At 43.8% G+C, this 23,190-nt stretch overlaps 1 protein-coding gene across 36 annotated transcripts in view; it reads left to right on the forward strand.

Moving 5' to 3' along the window:
• MAGI1 (membrane associated guanylate kinase, WW and PDZ domain containing 1) overlaps window positions 1–23,190 on the forward strand; it is a 688,074-nt gene that overhangs the window by 410,200 nt on the left and 254,684 nt on the right. For all 36 annotated transcript variants that reach the window (XM_008260898.5, XM_070050628.2, XM_070050629.2 and 33 more), the window contains exon 2: window positions 2,145–2,261. In XM_008260898.5, coding sequence (XP_008259120.3) covers window positions 2,145–2,261 — 117 coding nt within the window. The remainder of the gene's footprint in view (window positions 1–2,144; window positions 2,262–23,190) is intronic.

Consider the following 23,190-nt stretch of genomic DNA (forward strand, 5'->3'; position numbering starts at 1 on the left):
CTTGTTAATGCATACCCTGGGAGGCAGCACTTGATGTCTCAGCTACTTGGATTCTTGCCACCCACGTGGGAGATCCACCATGAGTTGCAGGCTCCTGGCTTCAGCCTGGCCTATTCGTAGCTGTATCGGGCATTTGAGCACTGGACCAACAGATGGAATTTCTCTGTATGTCTTCCTTTCTTTTATGTAAATATATACATATGGGTTTTTTGAAACAAGAAAAGCAACACAGAGTAGTGTCATGTGTCTACCTCTGTAATTAGGAATGAAGTCTGTTTCCCCAGTTCATTCTCTTTCCCTAAAAGATCTAGCTGCTCAAATTTCTTATGATTCCTTCTACTAATATGTGATCTCTCCTTTTATTCTTTTAAACTTTTCTTTTTAAGACTTTATTATTATTATTATTATTGTTACTATTTGAGAAAGAGTGAGAAAGAGAAACAGATCCATCACTTGCTCACTCCCCAAACACTTGCCGTGACCAGATCTGGGCTGCCCCAAGCTGGGGACTAGGAACTCAGTCCAGTTCTCTCATGTGGGTGGCAGGAACCCAATTGCTTGAGCCATCACCACTGCCTCCCAGGGTCTGCACCAGCAGGAAACTGTAGTCAGGAGCTAGAGCTGGATGTTACACCCAGGCACTTCGATATGGAATGCTGGCCTAAATGTCTGGCCAGTCTCTCTTTTTTATTTTTTGTTATCTAAAAAAGTATATATGAGAGGCAAACAGACAGAAACATACATATACATGCACACACATACAGAGGATGGAGGGAGAGAGGGAGTGAGAGAGAGAGAGAGAGAGAGATAGAAATGGGGGGGAGGCAGGGAGGGAGGGAGGGAGGGAGAGAGGGAGAGAGAGCGCTCCAGCCCAAGTGAGCTAGAGCTAGGGAGCAACAGGGGGCTCCATCCACTGATAAATTCCCAAGATGCCTGGGATACCTGGGGCTTGGGAAAGGCCCAAGGGGGGAGCTGGGAACTCACTTGCAGTTTCCCAACTGTGTGGCAGGAACCCAGTGACTTGAGCTGTCTCCAGTGCTTCTTAGGATGGTCATTGGCAGGAACCTGGAGTCAGGACCCAGATCTGGTAACTGAACCGGGCCTCTCCTGCATGGCATGTGAGTGCCTTAACTGTGAGGCTAAATGCCTATTCCTATGGCACATGTTCAATGTAATAGCTTAGTTTACATTCTTTTTATTTTAGCCCTCTAGTATTATGTGATATAGGACACCCCCCCAATTAATACTATTTCTTCCTTTTGTTAAAATGATGTATTTGTTCATTTATTTGAGTGGCGGGGAGAGAGAGAGAGAGAGAGAAAGAGAGAGAGAGAGAGACTGAAAGAGATCTCCCTTGGCCAGCGCCACGGCTCAATAGGCTAATCCTCCACCTAGCGGTGCCGGCACACCGGGTTCTAGTCCCGGTCGGGGCACCGGATTCTGTCCTGGTTGCTCCTCTTCCAGGCCAGCTCTCTGCTGTAGCCCGGGAAGGCAGTGGAGGATGGCCCAATTGCTTGGGCCCTGCACCTGCATGGGAGACCAGGAGAAGCACCTGGCTCCTGCCTTCGGATCAGTGCGGTGCGCTGGTCGCAGTGCGCCAGCCGAGGTGGCCACTGGAGGGTGAACCAATGGCAAAAGGAAGACCTTTCTCTCTGTCTCTCTGATCTCCCATCTACTGGATAGAGTTTATTCCCCAAATGCCCACAATGGCTAAGGGTAGGCCAGGATAGAGCCAGGATCCAGGAACCCCATCTGGTCTCTCACATGAGTGACAGGAACTCAAGGACTTGAGCCAGTGCCCGCTGCTTTCTAGATACATTAGCCCACTGATTTCTAGGTGCATTAGCAGAGAGCTGGGTCAGAAGCACAATAGCTGTGATGAGAACTGGCACTCTGATATGGGATTCGGCCTCTCCAGCAGTGGCTAAACCCACCGTGCCACCGTGCCTGCCTGCATGTCATTTCATCTGGACTACTCTCTTGCTTGCCTTTTCCCCTGCAGAGAAAAATCTCACTTCCATTCTTTTGATGACTGAGGGCAGCCAAGGAGAATTGCATTGTGTGGTTTTCTTAAAACTTTCAGGCTGCTGTAAACAACTTTCAGCCCTGTTGTTGATGTTTTCTGTCTGATGTGTCTTTTGCAGGAGGAAGGCTGAACAAGGACCTGCGACATTTTCTCAGTCAGCGGTTCCAGAAAGGCTCTCCTGACCATGAACTCCAGCAGACCATAAGGGATAACCTTTACCGCCATGCTGTGCCTTGTAAGTAGCCAGTTTCTGGCATCTCACTGCTGGGTGAATGTGTAGAAAGTCAAGGGAAAAAAAAGGTCACTGCTTTTTTAAAAGGTTATCACTGGTTCTGGAACACTTGGCAGCTTTCCCGCTCAGCTGACTTGCTAGGTTGGGTGAGTCGTAACAGGCAGTGGGACCAACAGCACAGCTTCACGGTATGCCTGGATGTCCTTCCTAGCTTTGCCACTTGCTGGTTTGCAAAGATGGGCAAATTACCTTTCATAAAGTCCTCTTTTCACATGAGTGGAAAGGGTATGCCAGTAATACTAGCTTCATCGAACTATAATGAAGGCTAAATGAGATGAATTGTGTAAGGCATTCTCCAAAGTATTGGCATGGTGCAAGCTTCTGTAAATGTTAACTCTCATTGTCATTAATGAAATGGGCCAATCCAGAGACTTTTAGACTGACTTGGATGGAGACCAGTGGATCCCTAATGGCCCCTCAGGGAGCTCTTTCTCCCCCTACTTTCTGTCCTTCCATCCAACTCTATTAAATTTGTCAGTAAGAATTTCTTATATCTCTTTTTTTTGGAGGAATGGTTTCTACAGATTAAAATAATCCCAAATCCCCCAAAATGTTGGATTAGATCAAATCTAAGACAGCAGGACAGAAAACCTAGGAACTCTGAAAGCTGGGTTTGTGTTAAGGGAAGGAAGAAGGCAGTTGGTTGATCTGTAGATTAAGTGGCCCTCAGTTGTAGTGAAGTATTGCTGTGCCTGCTGCACTGTGGTCCTGCATAGCTGACCATAATGGGTGGATGCAGGGAAGACATACATCGAATTTTACTCAAGGCATGAGGGGGACCGGCGCTGCGGCTCACTAGGCTAATCCTCCGCCTTGCGGTGCCGGCACACCGGGTTCTAGTCCCGGTCGGGGCACCGGATTCTGTCCTGGTTACCCCTCTTCCAGGCCAGCTCTCTGCTGTGGCCAGGGAGTGCAGTGGAGGATGGCCCAAGTACTTGGGCCCTGCACCCCATGGGAGACCAGAATAAGCACCTGGCTCCTGCCATTGGATCAGCGCGGTGCACCGGCCGCAGCATGCCGGTCGCGGCAGCCATTGGAAGGTGAACCAATGGCAAAGGAAGACCTTTCTCTCTGTCTCTCTCACTGTCTACTCTGCCTGTCCAAAAAAAAAAAAAAAAAAAAAAAAGACATGAAGGGAGAATGATTCTTCTTCTATTGCTTGGAATTTTCCTTTTCTTCTGTGCTACCCTATCTTTCAAAATTTGAAATATTTTGCTTGGAAATAACATTTTTTTAACGAGGCCAAGAAAGGAGAAATCCATGTTTAAGGTAAACTTCCTATGAATGTGTTTTGTTTGTATAAATGGCTTCCTTTAAAAAAAAAAAGTTTTTGTGAGTGACTTTCTAAAGGGCTGATATGTCCTTAAACTTCTGTAAACTGATAAGCCCAAATAATCAGACATTTCTGATGCTTATAACGACTTAGGTTGTACAACTAGGCTGATGCCTTGAGAGATCAGATTCTAGATTAGCCTCTTGCCCTCCATTTTATTTCTTAATTAAAGTCAGGTTCTAAGAGGAAAGGCGAAGAGGTAAATTGCCAGTGACATGGGACAGGGCTTCATGGTTGCCTCTTTCCACTGAGAGGCAGGGCTGCACTTGACAGAGAGAGACTGTGGCAAGGTATTCATGTGAGTGCATCTGTGACACTCAGCATTTGCATTGAAAGCTGACATTCTAATAGCATCCTCTTCATAATCCCCAGTATTTTGGAGTAATAAGAATGGTAGTCATATTGGTGGGGCATGGATTATCATTCTATTTTTTTTAAAAGATTCATTTATTTATCTGAAAGTCAGAGCTACACAGAGAGAGAAGGAGAGGCAGAGGGAGAGAGGTCTTCCATCTGCTGGTTCACTCACCAGTTGGCCGCAATGGCAGGAGATGCACCAATCTGAAGCCAAGAGCCAGGATCTTCCTCTGGGTCTTCCCACGCGGGTGCAGAGGCCCAAGGACCTGGGCCATCATCCACTGCTTTCCCAGGCCACAGCAGAGAGCTGTATCAGAAGTGGAGGAGCCAGGTCTCGAACCATCACCTATATGGGATGCCAGCACTGCAGGCGGTGGCCTTACCTGCTACGCCACAGCGCCGGCCCCTATCATTCTATTTTTATACATCAAGAAACTGCGATAGGGGCCAGTATCCCATGTAGGTGCCTGTTCAAGTCCCAGCTTCTCCACTTCTGATCCAGCTCCCTGCTAATGTGCCTGGGAAAGCTGTAGAAGATGGCCCAAGTGCTTGGGCCCCTGCACCCATGTGGGAGACCCAGGAGATGCTTCTGGCTCCTGCTCTAAGCTTCAAATCAACCCAGCTCTGTGCATTGTGGTCATCTGGGGAGTGAAGCAGCTGATGGAAAATCTCTGTGTCTTTTCTCTCTCTCTCTCTCTCTCTCTCTCTCTCTGTAACTCTTGTGTTTCAAATAAATAATTAAATCTTTTTTTTTTTTTTTGACAGGCAGAGTGGACAGTGAGAGAGAGAGAGACAGAGAGAAAGGTCTTCCTTTGCCGTTGGTTCACCCTCCAATGGCCGCCGCAGCCAGCGCGATGTGGCCGGCGCACCGCGCTGATCCGATGGCAGGAGCCAGGTGCTTCTCCTGGTCTCCCATGGGGTGCAGGGCCCAAGCACCTGGGCCATCCTCCACTGCACTCCCGGGCCACAGCAGAGGGCTGGCCTGGAAGAGGGGCAACCAGGACAGAATCCGGCGCCCCGACCGGGACTAGAACCCGGTGTGCCGGCGCCGCTAGGCGGAGGATTAGCCTAGTGAGCCGCGGCGCCGGCCAATAATTAAATCTTTAAAAAACCACAAAGAACCTGAGGCAAGCGAGACTGACTGGTGTTGTGGTACAACAGTAAAGACAATGCCTGAATACCAGCGTTCCATATTAGAGTGCCCGTTTGAGCTCTGGCTGCTCTGCCTCTGACCTAACTCCCTGTTAACGCACCTGGGAAAGAAGCAGTAGATGGCTCAAGCCCTAAATCCTCTCACCCACGTGAGAGTCTTGGATGCAACACCAGCATTCCATATTAAAATGCCAGTTTGAGCTCTGGGTGTTTTGCTTCTGACCCAACTCCCTGTTAATGCACATGAGGAAGAAGCAGAAGGTGGCTCAAGAACTTGAAATCCTGTCCCCCATATGGGAGTCCCGGATGGAGTTCCTGGATCCTGGCTTTGACCTGGCCCAGTCCAGGGTATTGCAGTCATTTAGGGAATGAACCAGCCTTTGGAAGATCCCTCCCTGTCTCTGTCCTTCTCTCTTTCTGCCATGGTGCCTTTAAAATAGATAAAATAAACATTTTTAAAGGGAATAGAAACTGAGGCACATAGATAGGCCAGTAGAAGTAAGGGTGCAGGTGGCAAAGGCTTGGAGTCTCTCAAGCCCACCGATCGTCTTGACTCAATGTCAGGATTTACTGTTGCAGTAAGCCCTTGACATTGAAGGTCTTTTATGCCCATTTGACAAATCAAGAAGCAGCGTCTCTAGGGGATTAAGTAACTAATAAATAGCAGGTCCTAGTCTTTATGACTCAAGCCACTGGGGGCTGTTTCAGTAGCTGCACCATACCTGGCTCTGAAGTTACAGTATAGTGTGTTGAATACACTTTTGCCGAATTCGGTGATTATAGAATCATGATTGTTCTGTGTAATTTTTCCCCTACTCAGATTCCAATTTAAGAAATGGGAATGAAGCAAATGAGCACACCATTTCTTGATGCATCTGTGGTGTTACCATGGTTACCTGTGGGCATGTTTTCCCATTTATTTTTTTCCACTGATTTATTGGACCTGACTGTGAGCTAAATGGCTTGATTTTAAGCTTACCACTCCGTAGGAATTGGGGCAAAAATGACTTCAGTTGGTGGAAAAATTATGTTTGTCTTTGCTTGTATAAAACTCTTGGTATTGATGTTTTATTTCTCCAAAACCAGTAAATCAGGAATTTGGAAAGTGGAAATGGTGTTCAACTGACAGAGAAAGCAAGTACCAATTCATTTTACATTTCCTTCATAAAATGGAAAATAACTGAGTCTGGGGCAGAGCGCCTGCCTTTGAACAGGAGGAGACCAGAGGTGACTTGGGATTTGGTTTCAGGCTTGGATTACTCTGGCCTCATTTGTGTTTATTTTGGTTCTTGAGCTCACGTGACTTGTAAAGCAGAGCTCTTACCAACGCTTGTGCTAATGGATCCGGAAGCCCAAGATGTGGAGAATGGAGCCTCCCGCTTCCGTTGTCACTGTGCCATGGTGAACAGAGCTCATGTCTCCTGTGTTTTCAGAGCTTCTTGCTGCAGATGTTGTAGGGATGTCAGTATTTTTTAAGAAGGCATGACTTCATGAGCAGGTGCTTGGGAGTGGGAAACCTTCATGCCCTGGACATTTTAGGAGGCTCGGGGGCCACCTGCAATGAAGACTTAGGGCTCCCTCATTCTGCAGTTCTTTTTAGTGTCGCCATAGTGTAGTCTTCTGCACTTCATAATGAACTTGACCGCTTAGGATTCAATTTTATCCCAATTCCTCGGTAATGACAACACAGACAATAGCACCCCTGTTTTGAGGCTAAGATGATGGATAAAAATTAACTTCCTCAAAATCATACCACTTCTAAATACCATATTACTTCATTTATCCAATGCTAGTTTTATTTTTCAGAATTTTCACAGCTTTATTGAAATAAAACTCACATACCCTAAAATCCGCCCATTGGAAATCCATCCGGTGCTATTTTTGTGACAGTTACTATCTCCACTTGCCTTTTTATTTTGCCTTCATTCAAGAATTTGTATTGTTTCTATAATATGGAAAAAAGACATTTTAGTTGGAATTTAATTATACTTGCTGCTGAAAACCACCACCACCCAATGGGAAAAAAATGACAGAAAAGAGAACCAGATGCAGAATGAGTCAGAAGGGGTAGTGGGAGGTGGGCCTGGTCTGCTAACAGAACTTCTTGTTACTCTTTGGTCAAATGACAATAGAAGCACTAACTCAACCAGTGTCTCACCAGATAGGCACAGAAACTGTTAGAGATGAGTCTCCTTGAAGGAAATAGACTCAGAGAGGTTAATAGCTTGCCTAAGGTCACCTGGCAGATAGAATAGTCAAGGTTAAAGTAGGTGTATTTAACTCCCAAGTTGGGTGTAATTAATAATGTTCTAATTAGACTAAAATAGAAATAGGCCTTTGAAAGTAAAAAGGGGAAAATGTTTCTGATGGCCAAATTTATAGTCTTAACTGTTTAAAATGATAGTGTTTTATGTCTTCGGGTGAGAGTGATGTGAGGCACCATCCCTCAAAAATATTTTTAATTTTTAATTTAATTTTCTGATTTCCAAGAAATTCCCTGGTTTGATTAATAGAATTAAAAAAAATGCATCCTTTTTATTGTTAAGTCATAAAGAGGTATCAAAATTAAAAGCAAAAATTATAGGGCAAGATTAACAAAACTACTAGAAGCATCAAAGGAGTGAAAATGGGACTAGGTGCAGAGCAATATGAATTAATGAACATGGGAAGGACAAGATTGGGGTGAACAGTGAGCATGTGCTGAAGATACTGGGGAGAGGATCTGGTGAGAATTTTCATCTTAGACAAGCGCCAAGGTAAAGAAATAATGGGATAAGATTCCTAAACCCCACTATGTGCTTAAGAGTCATCCTTGCCGTTGGCGCTGTCTGTGTCATCCTCTCCTTCCTCAGCCTCATTTTCATCATCCTTGATCAACTCCAGCTCCTTGTTTGGTCTGCTGCTTTTCAGTTTTTTCCAGGCTTTCCAGCAGAGAATCCACTTTTTGTTTATCTGGGTCAACTCCTTCTTCATGGCCTGGAGGTCATCTCCTTTCAACTTCCCAGACTTGGAAGAAGATCCTCGTTGTCCACTCTTAGAATTGCAACCACTTTTTCCCCTTCTTGAGGTGTTTCCTGATAAACACGCTGGCGTTTCGAGGGCACTGCAGCCCGAGCCAGGAGCCAGGAGCTTTATCTGGGTTTCTCATGTGGGTGGCAGAATACCAATGACTTGAGCCATCCCCTGCTGCCTTCCAGTATGCTCATTAGCAGGACGCTGGGGTTGGGAGTGGAGCCAAAGCTTGAACCGAGGCACTGGAATAAGGAATGTGGGCATCCCAGAGCAGCAACTTAACTGCTGGGCCAAATGTCCATTCCAGGTTGTCTCCTTTTTATTTGACTGGTTTCCGTCTTCTAAATTTTAGCCTGAAGGCTACTTCCTGCATGAAGTCCTCCGTAGCCTCCACAGATTGGGCTTGCAGCCCTTCTGAGTATTCCCAGATCTTCTTCCATGGCTCCCTTCATGCATGCCCAGTGCCGGTTATGGTGTTCACTATATATTTGCGTGTCCTGCAAAATCTAACTTTCCAGGGCCAGGCATTGGATCTACCTTAGCGACTAGCCCACACCTAGTTCTGCCTGGACCACAAGGTCAGTGTTTGTTGAATGAATGAAGAAATGGAAGACCACACTCTGCAGATGTTTTATTTTTTTTCCCTTGTTCCCTAGTATTTCAGAGAAATGGCAGACTTTGGCTGGCACCGCGGCTCACTAGGCTAATCCTCCGCCTTGCGGCGCCGGCACACCGGGTTCTAGTCCCGGTCGGGGCGCTGGATTCTGTCCCGGTTGCCCCTCTTCCAGGCCAGCTCTCTGCTGTGGCCTGGGAGTGCAGTGGAGGATGGCCCAAGTGCTTGGGCCCTGCACCCTATGGGAGACCAGGATAAGTACCTGGCTCCTGCCATCGGATCAGCACAGTGCGCTGGCCACAGCGCGCTGGCCGCGGCGGCCATTGGAGGGTGAACCAACAGCAAAAGGAAGACCTTTCTCTCTGTCTCTCTCTCTCACTGTCCACTCTGCCTGTCAAAAAAAAAATAAATAAATAAATGGCAGACTTTTAGAATGAAAGTCATCAGAGGAGCTTGGGCCCAGAGAAGGGTCATAGTTAACTAATGAAATCCCCTCATTATGTGGCCAGTAATGTGAGCCCCAAGGGAAAAAGTCCAAGCTCCTGCAGGCTTGGAGCTGCAGAGCCCGTTCACAGCTCCCCCTAATTGCACTCTAGATGTGGCTGTACCTCCTGCATTGATAGCCTTTCTGTTTTATGACTTCCTGTCCTAGCTGATGTGACAACATCCACGATTCTTGCTCTGGAATGGCTGCTTTTCCGGTGAAGATGAATGTGTTACCTGACAGGGCTTGTCATTTAGTATACTGCTGCTGTCGAAGCCAGCTACAGCTCACCCAGCCGTGCCGCTCCTCTGGAATGCTCCACAACGCTCCTCCCATTCCTCCTCACTTCTCGGGGCCCAACTCTCAGGAACTCGTCTTTCCTTTTAAGCAGAGGTCATCTAGGATAAATTGATTTTGTTCTGTAGCTTAACACTTTGTTGATCAAGGCTCTCCCTGATGCCAAGGCCTGTCCAAGAGGCACTGGTCATTGATGGAAAGGAGTTTGCGAAGAGATGAGATGCATTTGAGCTGCAGGACAATTTAAAGTTGCTGTGGTGAGCGTAAGTGACCCTGTGCTTTAGTAACAGAGGTGCCGTATTCCAGTGGGAGTTTTCGTATCTGGTAACGTTTGGCCTCATTTCTTATTTTCATCAGGGCCAAAGTACCTCTGGTGCTAGCTGCGCCTTATTTTCTTGTAAGTGCAGTTGTTTCTAGTCCAGCCTGTCTGAAATCAGCCTTTTCTGCTTTCTGCTGTGCTTCGTAGCAGTTAGAGCTGAGGACACAAGCCAGACCAATTTATTAGCCAAAGGCCAGGGCGGGGACTGGACTCAGGAAGATAGATTGTCTTCTGGATCATGCAACCCTGGGTTCAGGTTGTGTTTCACACTTGGGGAATGCTTCCAGGCCTGTATCATGAACTAGAAAATTCTTAAGCTGCCATAGCACTGATCAGGTAGAGCTCACAGGGAACATTCTCACTGTCATTAATGTCATTGTCCTCTAGCCAAAGGAAGGGCTGTCTAAAATTAAAAGTTTACAAAGCCTGGCCTGTGAGTGACAGTAATAGAATCTCTCCAGTTTTTGGACTGTGTGCCAGGAGCTTACAATAGTCAGTCTGTGTCTGTATTACCTGTCTGTCTGTCTGTCTGATTCTCTTCTCCACTACCTTTCTTCCTGTCATCCAGGGCACCAAGACTCGTGAGGATATGAACACAGGCCGCTTGGCTCGTAAACTCTGCCTCTCTTCTGTGTAACCACAAATGGTTGTTGCCTGTGGTACAGTCAGTGCTTGTCTCCTTCTGTCCTCTTGTACCCATCACTAAGGTATCCTCTAAGGCTGGTCTCTGGGCTGGGGACCCTCCCCACAAGCCCACCCGCCCTTTTACTACTGACACGTGTCCCTTTCAGCCTTCTGCAGTAAAACATTTTTTGCTTTGCGTTGGTTTCATATTGAGCTTCTGAAAAGAAGCCAAGAATTAGAACAAAAAATGAACGGTTCCTGCTGTGCTGTGAGCCCCCTCCTCCAATAACATGGGTATGAGACTTCAGGGGGTTCATGGGAAAATAGAATTAAAAGATGATGCCCATTTTCTGAGCAGTCTTGAAGCCTCTCCTATGTTAACAAGGGACTTAAACCAGTACTGATAAAAAACATGCTGTGTGATGGGATCTCCTATCAACAAAAGCAGATTAGTAGGTAGTGATGGATTTTTATATTTTTGATTTGTTTCTGTGTTTTGTATAATGCTTATTACATTTTTCCATATATAGACAATAACCTTGGGGGCCGGCGCCATGGGGCACTAGGTTAATCCTCCACCTGCGGTGCCGGTTCTAGTCCCGGTTGCTCCTCTTCCAGTCCAACTCTCTGCTGTGGCCTGGGAAGGCAGTGGAGGATGGCCCAAGTACTTGGGCCCCTGCAACTGCATGGGAGACCAGGAGGAGGCGCCTGGCTCCTGGCTTCGGATTGGCGTTAGTTCCGGCCATTGTAGCCATTTGGGAAGTGAACCAATGGAAGGAAGACCTTTCTCTCTGTCTCTCTCTCTCTCACTGTCTGTAACTCTACCTGTCAAATAAATAAATAAATCTTAAAAAAAAAAAAAAGACAATAGCCTCCATACATGATGGCCTGTGTTTTTCCTCCACTGCTTGTTTGCTGTTTTGATGTGTTTAAGGGGAGATAGCACTTAATATAGTAGTCCAGGCAAGGAGTTCTGTGCCACATTTAAACATCGTGGAGTTAGAGGAGAATTTTTTTTGGATGAGATGCCACTTGGAGTTAGAGTCTGAAATCAGGTGACTGTTAAACAATTGAAGGGCCATGAGGGAAGCAGGAAGATTCCCTGAGATTCTGGACTGTCATTCGTTGAAGAACTTTGAGCATCCTGAAACCTGTGGATACACACCAGCAACCTACCTCTTCTGTGTGACAACCCGTAACAAACCACCAGCACCCATTTCTAAAGTGCCCCTTGTGGGGCAGGGAGGCCAGCAGGGAAGAATCTATGTTTCCTTTTTGCCACGGGAATTTTCCCAACAGCGAGTTTATGAGAAGGGCCTAGATCTTCCTGAATGAGACACTTGTTTTCTCTGGGCTCTGCTGCTCCTAGGAAAGCACGCAGCCGCCGTCCTCTGTGCTGTGAACTTGATTTCGGCAGATCTTCCTAGGAGGACCATGGTTTCGAGATCTTCTTGGGAATGGGCTGAGTTGATTTTGGAAGTGATTTGTGAACTGAGATCTAAAGCCATATCCTCCCCTGTAGCCTTAATTAGTAATAAAGCTGACATATTGATTAATGGAGCATCATGCTATTGGTTCTAAAGACATCATTTATTTCAGTCCATGTCAGTCACTTTTCCTGGTGCTTTGCTGTCTTATTTATCTTTTTTTTTATTTTCCTTTTTCCCATCTCATATAGTTTTTCAGTCGTTCTCCTTAGAGGTTATCTAGACTCTTTGCTTTTTGAAAGCTTCAAGAACTTCCATGAAATTCTGAATTCTGCAGGAGACATGCAGCCATTGTTAGTTGCACTGCGTCATAGACAGCCTAAGCAGTGTACAGCTATCACTTTGTTCATTCCACCAGTGGTACGAGACGGGTACTGCAGTCATTATACAGATGTGGCAGAGAGGGACTGGAGAGGCTGAGGAACTCACCTGACATCATGCTTTATAACAAAAATGCAAATGTTTATGAGCATATGTCACAAATTCTACCAAACATACGTTACCTCCTTTAGTTCTTAATCTTTTGAAGTATGAGTTGATATTGTATCCCTTTCCCAAAAGAGAAAATGAGACCTAAAATGGCCCAAGGTTGTAGATGCTATTGAGAGTTGAATTTGAATCTGATAGGTCCATCCCAGCGTCATTCATTGTTTGATGCTAGAGCTGTAGTTTGTTGAAGCAACATGGCATTAACAGAAAAGAGCACTCCCGGAAGGGTTGTGCCATCCCTCTTAGGCCACCACTGGAGCCCATTCAGCTTTGCACAGCTGGACCCACTCCCTGTCTTTGTGTCTCACTTGTCCCTTGGCATAGATGAGTTGGGCCCAGAAGAGGTAGGTGTGATGAACTTTCAGACATGGTGGACCCAGGAGGCTGGCAGCCTCTCCCAGTTTCCTCGTGTGAGCTAGTGGTGCATGCTTCCCAGAAGTCCAGTTCTTCATTAGCTTTATTGCTGTTGATGAGAACTGTGTAAGCCATCAACAGAGAGCATAGCGCTTCTTGTGTCCTCTGTTTAGACCTGCTACTTAGAAGTCTTCTTCCTTCTTCTGGACCTCTTTCCCTTCCCTTAAATTTTTTTTTTTTAATTTGTTTAAAAGGGAGAGGCATGTGGGAGGAGGCTGGGGTGGGGAGGGAGGCAGAGAGAAAGAAAGAAACTCCCCCATCTGCTGGTTCACTCCCCAAGTGCTCACAGTAGCTGAGATTGGGCTGGGCCAAAAACTAGAAGGTGATAACTCAGTGCACATCTCCCATATACTTGGGTGGCAAGAACCCTATTACCTGAGCCTTTTCTGCTGCCTCCCAGGGTCTGCACTGGCAGAAAGCCAGAGTCGGGAGCCAGAACCTGAACTTGAACCTTAAAAAAAAATATTTAGGGGTCAGTGTTGTGGTAGTGGGTGAAGCTGCCACCAGGGGAGCCAGCATGCCATAGCGGCTGCTCCACTTTGATCCAGCTCCCTGCTGATGTGCCTGGGAGAGCAGCAGGGGATGGCCCAAGTGCTTGGGTCCCTGTACCCATGTAGGAGACCCAGAAGAATCTCCTGGCTTCAGATCAGTCCAGGTCTAGCGGATGTGGCCATTTGGGGAGTGAACCAGCAGATGGGAGATCTCTATCTCTGTTTCTGTCTCTCCTCTTGCTCTCCTGTAACTCTGCCTTTCAAATAAATAAATCTTTAAAAAATTATTTACTTGAAAGAGTTATATATAGAGAGAAACAGAGAAACAGAGACAGGGAAAGAGAGATATCTTCTACCTGCTGGTTCACTCCACTGATGGACTCAATGGATGGGGCTGGGCCAGGCCCAAACCGGAGCCAGGAGCTTCCTCCTGGTCTCCCACATGGGTGCAGGGGCCTAAACACTTGGGCCATCCTCCACTGCTTTTCCCAAGCCATTAACATGTTGCCGGATCAGAAGTGGAGGGGATGCCGATGTTGCAGGTGATGGCTTTACCCGTTTTGCTACAATGCAGGCGCCAGAACCTGAAATTCACCCTGAGGCCAAACACCTGCCCCTCTCTTCCCTTTGTACATGATTCCCCAAGCCCAAACTTCTTCCTTTTCTCTTTCCAAATTCTCTGTAGGTTTTGAGCCATACTTATATGAAGATTCTACTTTTAATTTTTTAATGAACAAGCTAAATTTAAATAAAAAGATTTTCCAACAGTTGTTGAGTTAACAGCCCAACACTAGATGCTGGGCAAGAATACAGTGAAGATTAATAATTGGATGATTTAGCCAATAATAGGCATGCTTGAAGCAGCACATTTTCTGCATATTCTCAGCATCAGCTAATTCCCCAATGTTCTTTTTCTTTGTGTTTCTTATTATATGTTGTTAACCCTAATTGCTGTTGTAGACTGGCTGAGTGGATAGTCCTAGTGGAGAAAAAAAAAAAGGGAAAATATTATAAACTTAAAAGCTTGTCACGCTGGACTGTTAATGTATTCAAGTAAACATGGTTTGATTGGTGTTCTTTATTCTAAGGTTCTCAGGGGTGTAGAAAAAAGAAAGCTTTAGGAGTTTAGATTAAGTTTAATTACAGTTGATGTAATTTATAATCTTCTTAGGAAAATGTGTTAGACCAGGCCTCACCACGTAATAACAGCATCTAGTGTTAATCGAGTACTTACTATATGCACAGGCTCTGTACTCAATGATTTACAAGGTTTATCTCTGACTCTCTCCAGCCTCTGAGAGACATGATGTTAGCTTTTCTGTTACCTGTTAGCGTTCAGCAGTTGAGGTGTGGAGAGCTTAGCAGTGGTTTGCCCCAGGATACATGGTTTAATAATGATAAAACTCGAATCCAAACCCCCTTTAGAACTGCAACCCTTGGTTGATTTCTCTGCCTGCGGTCACTGAAACTGTTTTTTTATTATTATTATTATTATTAATGTATTGGATTTTAAAAGGAGTCTTCTCTTAATAACATATGGATTAGTCCAGGGCTGGGTGTGGGATACTAATCTATCTATTTGGCAGCCATGTTAATTTATTTAATTGCTTTGTAATTTTAGCTGACATTTTTCATCAAGATTCGTTGCAATTATAAAGCAATTTCCATAGCGATTTATGAAGGTACATGAAAGTTTTTGTAGTTTCACCACCATTTATTATTTATTTTAAGAGAGCGGTTCCACACTTTAGTTTCCTGAGAATCATTTAAGTCAAAAGAATGAAGTATACTGTATTTTAAAAGAAAGGCATGTGTTTGATGAAAATTAAGTACAGACAAATGTTCCAGCTCCCATCATGTGTATTTATGCTAAGATCCAAATAGGGATGCTTTGCTGGTTGCTATCTGATTGGTTTACCATTGTGGTGGACCATATGCCCAAAATAGTTGCCTTAAATTTAAAAAAGAAAATGTCCATTGCATCATTTCAACCATAATTTAAATAAAATAGGGTTGGGTATTTGGCCTAGCCATTAGGAAGCCCATAACTCACATCAGAGTACCTGGGTTTGAGTCACGGTTCCAGCCTGTCTTCTCCAGCTTCTTGCTAATTCAGACCATGGCTCAAGTAATTGGGACCTTGCACCCATTTAGGAGAAATAGACTGAGTTATCAACTCCTGGTTTTGGCCTGGCCCAGTCCTGGCTGTTGTAGGAATTTGGGGAGTGAACCAGAGATGGAAGATCTCTGTCTGTCTCTCCGCTGCGGCCCCCACCCCCAGCTTGTCAAATATATTTTAAAAATATAGGAAAAAGGACATGGAAACACTTTTTAAAAAATTTATTTAGGAGCTGGCGCCATGGTGTAGTGGGTAAAGCTGCCGCCTGCAGTGCCGGCATCCCGTATGGGTGTGGGTTTGAGTCCCGGCCCCTCCACTTCCCATCCAGCTCTCTGCTATGGCTTGGGAAAGCAATAGAAGATGGCCTAGGTGCTTGGGCCCCTGCACCTGCATGGGAAGACCTGGAAGAAGCTCCTGGCTCCTGGCTTTGGATTGGCACAGCTCTGGCTGTAGCAGCCAGTTGGGGAATGAGCCAGCGGATAGAAGACCTCTCTCTCTCTCTGCCTCTCCTTCTCTCTCTGTGTAAGTTTGCCTTTCAAATAAATAAATAAATCTTTAAAAATTTTATTTAAGTTTTACAAGTTTCATATAGTTCATATACACAGATTTAGGAACATAGTGGGATAACCCTCCCTCTCCCTCCCTCTTGGATTCCCATTCTTAATTTTTACAGTGATCTGTTTTCATTATACTTAATGATCGTATAGTTAACCAGACTCTAAAGGAGTTCAACAAATAGTAGGAAGCAAAAGCAAACAAAGCAAAACACTGTTCTTCAGTCGAAGAGACAAGGGCTATAAATAATCATCTATTCTCAAAATGCCTATTTCACTCCAATACATTTCAGGTATTTTATTAGTTACATAGGATCAGGGAAAACATAGGATATCTATCTTTTTGGGACTGGCTTATTTCACTAAGTGTAATGGTTTCCACGACTATCTTGTTGCAAAAGACAGAATTTCATTTTTTTTTAACAACTGAGTAGTACTCCATAATGTATATATACCATAATTTCTTTATCTAGTCAGCAGTTGATAGACATCTGGATTGATTCCTTATCTTTGCAACGGTGAACTGTACTGCAATGAACCTGGGGATACAGATAACTCTCATAAACGATTTCTTTGGGTTTGGGTAAATTCCCAGGAGTAGGATGAGCTATGTTTGTAAATGTGCAAAATACAAAATGTGTGGAGAAAGGGAGAAAGCAAGCATGATTAGCTAGTAGACTAAAATGTTGAAGATAGATGAGTCTGGGTAAAGGGTATATGATGTTTCCTGTCCTGTTTTTATTTTGAAACTTCTTACAAGTTTGAAATTATTTCCTAATAATTTTGTTTTTGAAAAACATAACACACACCAAAAGAATTACCCGGTTTGGTGGACTAGGAGATTATATGTGCATGTTGTATTTTTTATTCCCTCTTCCCCCATTTATATCAATGTTTTTAGCTCTGAATTGAGATTTTATTCCTTAATACATGGAGAGAGAGACTAGCTTGAAAGATGCTGTACATGTGTTGAAAGAGAAACTAAAACACTGGGTCTGGCTTTGCGGTGTAGCAAGTTCAAGTCCTGCCTGCTTTGATCCAGCTCCCTTCTTATGTGCTTAGGAAAATAGTGGAAGATGGCCCAAGTACTCATGTTCCTGCCAGCCAGGAGGGAGAACTGACTGGAGCTCCAGGCTCCTGGCTTTGGCCTAGCCCAGACCTAACTGTTGTGGCCTTTTGGGGAGTGAATCAGGGGATGGAAGATCTCTCTCTCTCTCTCTCTCTCTCTCTCTCTCTCTGTCACCCTTGCCTTTCAAATAAATCTTTAAAAACAATCAAAATAGAGAATACCATGTTCATGCTCAGTGTTTTAATTAATTACAGTTTCTCATTTAGCCCTTTTGGAAATATTATGAAATATGTCCTACCATTATCTTTATTATAGATGAAAAAAAAACTAAGACTCGGTCATATTTCGTGACTTGTCCTATAATTATGAATTAGGATTGAAACCCTGGCAATCAAGTTGGATACTAGACCTTCCACAAATAACCACATTTTTGTTGCTCAGGCTCTATGTGTGTATCTGTATATATAGATACACGTGTGTTCCTGAACACATTTAGAAAATAAGGAAAAATCATTTTAAATGGATCTTTAAAATCTGCTAATAAGATTCTAGGTAAATATAAAAGTACCCATCTTAATTATAATACTCATTGTTATTAATGTATATTGAATACCTGCTTTCCATGTGCTTGGTTTTATTAACTAACGGTGTCATAACTCACTTAGTCTTTATAATAGTCTTATGTTGTATGATATTTTCCTTCTCCTCATTCAAGGAAATTGCAGCACAGAGAGGTTAAATAACTTGTTCAAGATGTCACAGCAAATATAGTAGAGCTATACTATGTTGTCATATGAATTTCACTCTTAACCAGTGACTCATATTGTCCTTATTTTTAGCTTTAGAGAATATAAAAGTATAAATAATATAAAAAGTATAAATAATATAAAAGATAAATAATCAGTAAATAAACCTACTCTTTTTCTTGGGAAAGGGTGTCCTTTGCTGTTCTCTCCACTGTAATTCTTTCCTGGTCTTAGGTCGCACCAAAGCCACCACATTACACAGCTCTGGGGGCTGTGTGCATGCTGCCTGTTGTGCTACCCAGTGGCCCGACTGCATGGCCTAATGCAATGGCCATGCGAAAGATGCAGTAGTTGATTCTCAGCTGGCTAGAAGCCTGAAAGAGTAGAATCAAGTCATCATTCATTTTGGAGGGATGTATCTCAACCGTGCTTGCCAAATATGTGAGGTTTGCCTTACTGCAGTGAGGATATAGTTAGCTGAATAATTGATCACCAGAAACCTAATCGAATATAGTTGGAAGATCTCTCCCTCTTTCAAGTTTTATTTAAGGTAAACAAATTTCTTGTATTTTATATATTTCATCATATTTAGGAACAGAGTGATGCATCCCATGCTACCCTCCCTGCTGCCCACACTCCCATCCATCCTCCTCCTCCTCTCTTATTTTACAGTGATCTACTTTCAGTTTACCTTATACCCATAAGATTAACCTACTCTAAGTAAAGAGTTAAGCAAACAGTAAGAAGATAAAAACACTGTTCCTAAACAGTAGAGACAAGGGCTATAAATAATCATCGAATCTCAAAAAGTCTATTTCACTCCTATACATTTATGATACTCTATTAGTTACCACAGATCAGGGAAAACATATGGCATTTGTCTTTTTGAGACTGGCTTATTTCAATAAGTATAACGATTTCCAGTTGCATCCCTTTGATCTCTCCCTGCTTTATGCAACTCAGAGGATGGGTATAGTGTTAGAACTGGATCTTCTTGCTGGTGACTGTTGTTTTTTCATCCAGCCATTCTCTATTTAGATACTTCTCTGTGCTTTGGACAAACATGTATTGAATGCCACTATGAGCAGATGACAGTGTTGAACATTCAGCATTTAGGGGTGAGCTGGATACATTTCCTACTCCCAGGAAGCTTACAGTTAGTGGGCAAGACAAATAAAAAGGCAGTTGCAGTAAAATGTAGTAGAACCCATAATAGAATGAGCCCAGTACTGACCTACAAGGAGGGCTCAACCTTAGTCATAATATCTGTGGATCATTGTGACACAGGAAGATAAACAAATACCAAAGCAGAGACAAGCTGAAAAACAGTAGAACGTTTTCCCCAGGAAGAATGAAGAAGCATCTACCGCTGTGACTGTGGGCAGTAGAGTCCACTCAACATCTGCAGTCCTTTTCTCTTTTTAAAGGAAGCTCTTTACTAGCAGAACAATAGGCACATTAAACATCCTAAGATGCTAGTCTCAGTCCCAACATCATCTAGTACTTTGGATGGGGCTTTCTTTTTAAGCTCTTTCAAGTGTTGAGAGACCGCTTCTATTATCTCCAGAAATATTCAAAACAGTGGTACAACAAAATTCAGGCCATGGTTTTCTTGTTTGCATTTAATGAATGCTGTTGAGTATACACAAAGTAGGATCACTGTGCTATCTACCAGTTGCAGTATACATAAAACATGAACTCACAATGTGTGAAAGATGGTGTAATCTGGTAATGGTTGCCCAGTTTAAATATCTTTCATTTGTTAACATGTATTTGTACTGTAGATATAACTTTTATTGAAGAAAGGAAAAAAGTCTAAATTTGAGGCCCTTTATGAGTTGCAGACTTGGGGCAAATGGTCTTTCCCTTGTCATCCCTTTACACACTGACTAGGTGTGGGATACAGTGGGGTGACTCTTTGGACTGAGGTGTGGCTACATCAGAATCACCTGCAGTTGCTTGTTAAAGCAAGAAGCCTAAGGAGGCAAAGTGACAGATCTCCAAGGCTCAGCCGTCCCTTCTCTTCTCTTTTCACTGGACCCCTTTTGAGATTCCCATAATCGAAATCGGGGCTTTTCTACTCTTACCACCTGCCTATGAGAAGTGGAACCATTTTATTGTCTAAAAGGCCTTGCTTTGAAAAGTGAGACAAAATTTGGTTACACTAGAAATGAAATCATTTTGGGGTCCAGTGTTGTCGTTCAAGGGCTAAGCTGCTGTTTGTGATGTCAGCATCCCATACTGGAGTGCCAGTGCAAGTCCCAGCTGCTCCTCTTCTGACCCACCATCTTGCCAATGCACCTCAGAGGCCATTAGAAGATAGCCCAAGTACTGGTGACCACTGTCACCAGCAGTGGGGGACCCAGATGGAATTCTGGACTATTGATTTTGGCCTGGACCAGCCCTGGCCATTGTGTTTATTTGGGGAAGGAACCAGCATTTGGAAGATATCTCTTTCTCTCTCTTTCTGTCACTTTTGCTTTCAAATAAATGAATGACTCAAAAAAGAAAGGAAGAAAGAAAGAAAGAAATGAAATCATTTCAAAGGTCACAAAGCTGCTGACCTGCAAAAGATTTATTACTTTGCCTTTCTTGTTATACTTGTTGTACTTCAATGAAGTTGACCTTTTTCTCCTTTCCCATCTCATAGGATAAAATCATTACTAACAGACCTTACAGAATTGCTCAAGCTGTAATATCTGTGTTCTTCGTTTTTCATCAGCTGATTTTATGGCTTTATGTTCCTTATTTTCATCTCTTAAATGGTTTCACAGTCTCAGCTTCACTTTATTAGTGATTGGAGGGAAAAATACACATCTGTTTCATGGAATTTTGAAGAAACAAAGTTGCTGAGTTGTTGATAAAATGTTCTTTCAATATATATAGTGTGGGGGCCGGCACTGTGGCACAGTGGGTGAACACCCTGGCCTGAGGCGCCAGCATCCCATATGGGCGCTGATTCAAGACCTGGCTGCTCTACTTTCTGTCCAGCTCTCTGCTGTGGCCTGGGAAAGCAGTGGAAGATGGCCCAAGTCCTTGGGGCCCTGCACCAGCGTGGGAGACCTGGAGGAAGCTCCTGCTTCCTGGCTTTGGATTGGCACAGCTCCAGCCGTTGTGGCCAATGGGGGAGTGAACCATCAGGTGGAAGACCTCTCTCTCTCTCTCTCTCTCTCTCTCTGCCTTTCCTCTTTCTGTGTAACTCTGACTTTCAAGTAAAATAAATAAATCTTTTAAAAAATAAATAAATAAATATATTCCTATGATGAACATCATAGGAAGTCTCTAGGTGGAATGAAATTTTGCCCTAATTCTGATAGAAGGACCTGCAGAACCATAGCTAATTCTAGGAATCTGGGTAAGTTTTTTAAAAAGACATTTATTTGAATGGTAGTCAGACAAAGAGAGGGCATAGACAGAGATTTTCCATCCTCTGGTTCACCTCCCAAAGGGTTTTAATGACAAGAACTGAGTCAGGCTGAAGCCAGGGAACTCTATCTGGGTCTTCTGTATGGGTGGCAGGGATCCACGTGGGCCATCTTCATTGCCTTCTGAGGTCTATTAGTAGGGAGCTGGATTGGAAGTGGAGCAGCCAGGACTCTAACTAGCAATCCAATATGGAAAGCAGCCTTACAAGCCATGGCTTTACCTGCTGTACCACAACAGTGGCCCCTGTGGGTGATTTTTCCCAGAGGGACAGAAGTTTGTTGCTGATAAAGGTTTGACTGAGTTTGTGTTTGCTGCTCAGTACTTGTCCTATAGAAAAGTATTCCGGCAGCCTCCTGCATTCCTTCATAATTACCTGCCTCATGTAAGTCCACTCTGATCTGGGACCCTGTAGGCGAATTGTATCCCTTCTCAGTTCACTGTAGGATGCACCACTTACCAATCAAGAAATGGTCAGGTGTATCTAAAAGACAGTGTATCTCTGAGGAACCTGGAGCAGCTGGAAGAAAATAGCTTGTTGAGGTAATAGCTGCTGTTTTGTTTTGAACACATATTATATGCTTTGGGGATCAGACTTGTCCTGTCCTGGCACGTCAGCCCTCTCCTTCGCTTCCTCAGTTCTTTGCTCTCTTCCTCTCCCCACTTCCTTGCCCCTGTCCTCCCTTTCCTCCAAGCACAATGTGGGCTGTTTCTTTTCCTTTTTCAGATTCTGGCAATATGACCTCACAGTTATAAGCAGGTACTACAACTAGACATATTTGAATGCTAAGAGACTTTTTTTCCCAGTGGAAAAAAGAGAATAAAATACATGTAGAAAGTTATACAAGTCTTAACTACATTGTTTGTTGAATTTTTATACATGTGCACACATGACCATTACCCAGATCAATATAGACACTCCAGACATTCCAGTAGTTCTTCTATTAAAGACTTTGATTTTCTCAAAAGTAACCATGATTCTGATGCTATCACCCTAGATTACTTCTGCCTGAAATTTCAGATAAATGGAATCACACAGTCTGCGTTCTTTTTTTTCTAACTTCCTTTGCTAACATTCTCTTATGAGATTCATCCATGATGCTTGAAGGTAGCAGCAGTATGATTTTTTTCCCCACTAGCTAGTCCTTCGTTCTTGAATAGACCATGATCTACCCATTGTTTGATTAATTTGCGTTGTCTCTAGCTTTTAGCTACTGCTGTGAACATTCTTCCCCAAGTGAACATATGTGCTCGAATCTAAGAGTAGAAATTCAGCATCATGGTGTAAACATATGTTCAGTTGTCATAGATATCATCAAACAGTTTCCAAAGTGGTTGTACCATTTGCACTCACACCTACTCTGTGTGAGATTCCAACTGCTTCTCATCCTCCCTGGCATTGGGTAGTGTCAGTATTTTGGATTTTTTGTCATCCTGGAGGATGTGCAGTGGTATCTCATTATGACTTTTAATTTGCATTTTCCTAAAGTGGAATGCTATTGGACACCTTTTCAAATGCTTATTTTCTCCTTCTTGAGGTTTGTTCAAGTCTTTCCTCATTTTTCTTCTTAATTGGATTGTTTGTCTTTGTCTTTCTGATTTGCAGAAAGAGTTGGGTTTTAGATTCTAAATCTGGTGCCTACTAGCACATAGACTTGGACAGGTTGCCCAGCCTTTTTTGAGCTTTACCTAAAGAGTAGGGCTAGTGGACCTGATTTGTAGGTCGTGGTGAGTGATATGAGTAAGTCCACACTCATCACCAGTCACAAACATTAACTACTTTGTTCCAGGCAGAGAGAAGGCAAGAGTGAATCATATCTAAAACTTAGAAGAGTCTGCTATTACATGAGCTGTATATTCTCACATTTCTTTCTTCCTTCTCTTCCCTG

Source organism: Oryctolagus cuniculus, chromosome 10 (genome assembly GCF_051225735.1).
Source record: "Oryctolagus cuniculus isolate XC-2025 breed Fujian yellow rabbit chromosome 10, ASM5122573v1, whole genome shotgun sequence".
NCBI classification, from domain to species: Eukaryota; Metazoa; Chordata; class Mammalia; order Lagomorpha; family Leporidae; genus Oryctolagus; species Oryctolagus cuniculus.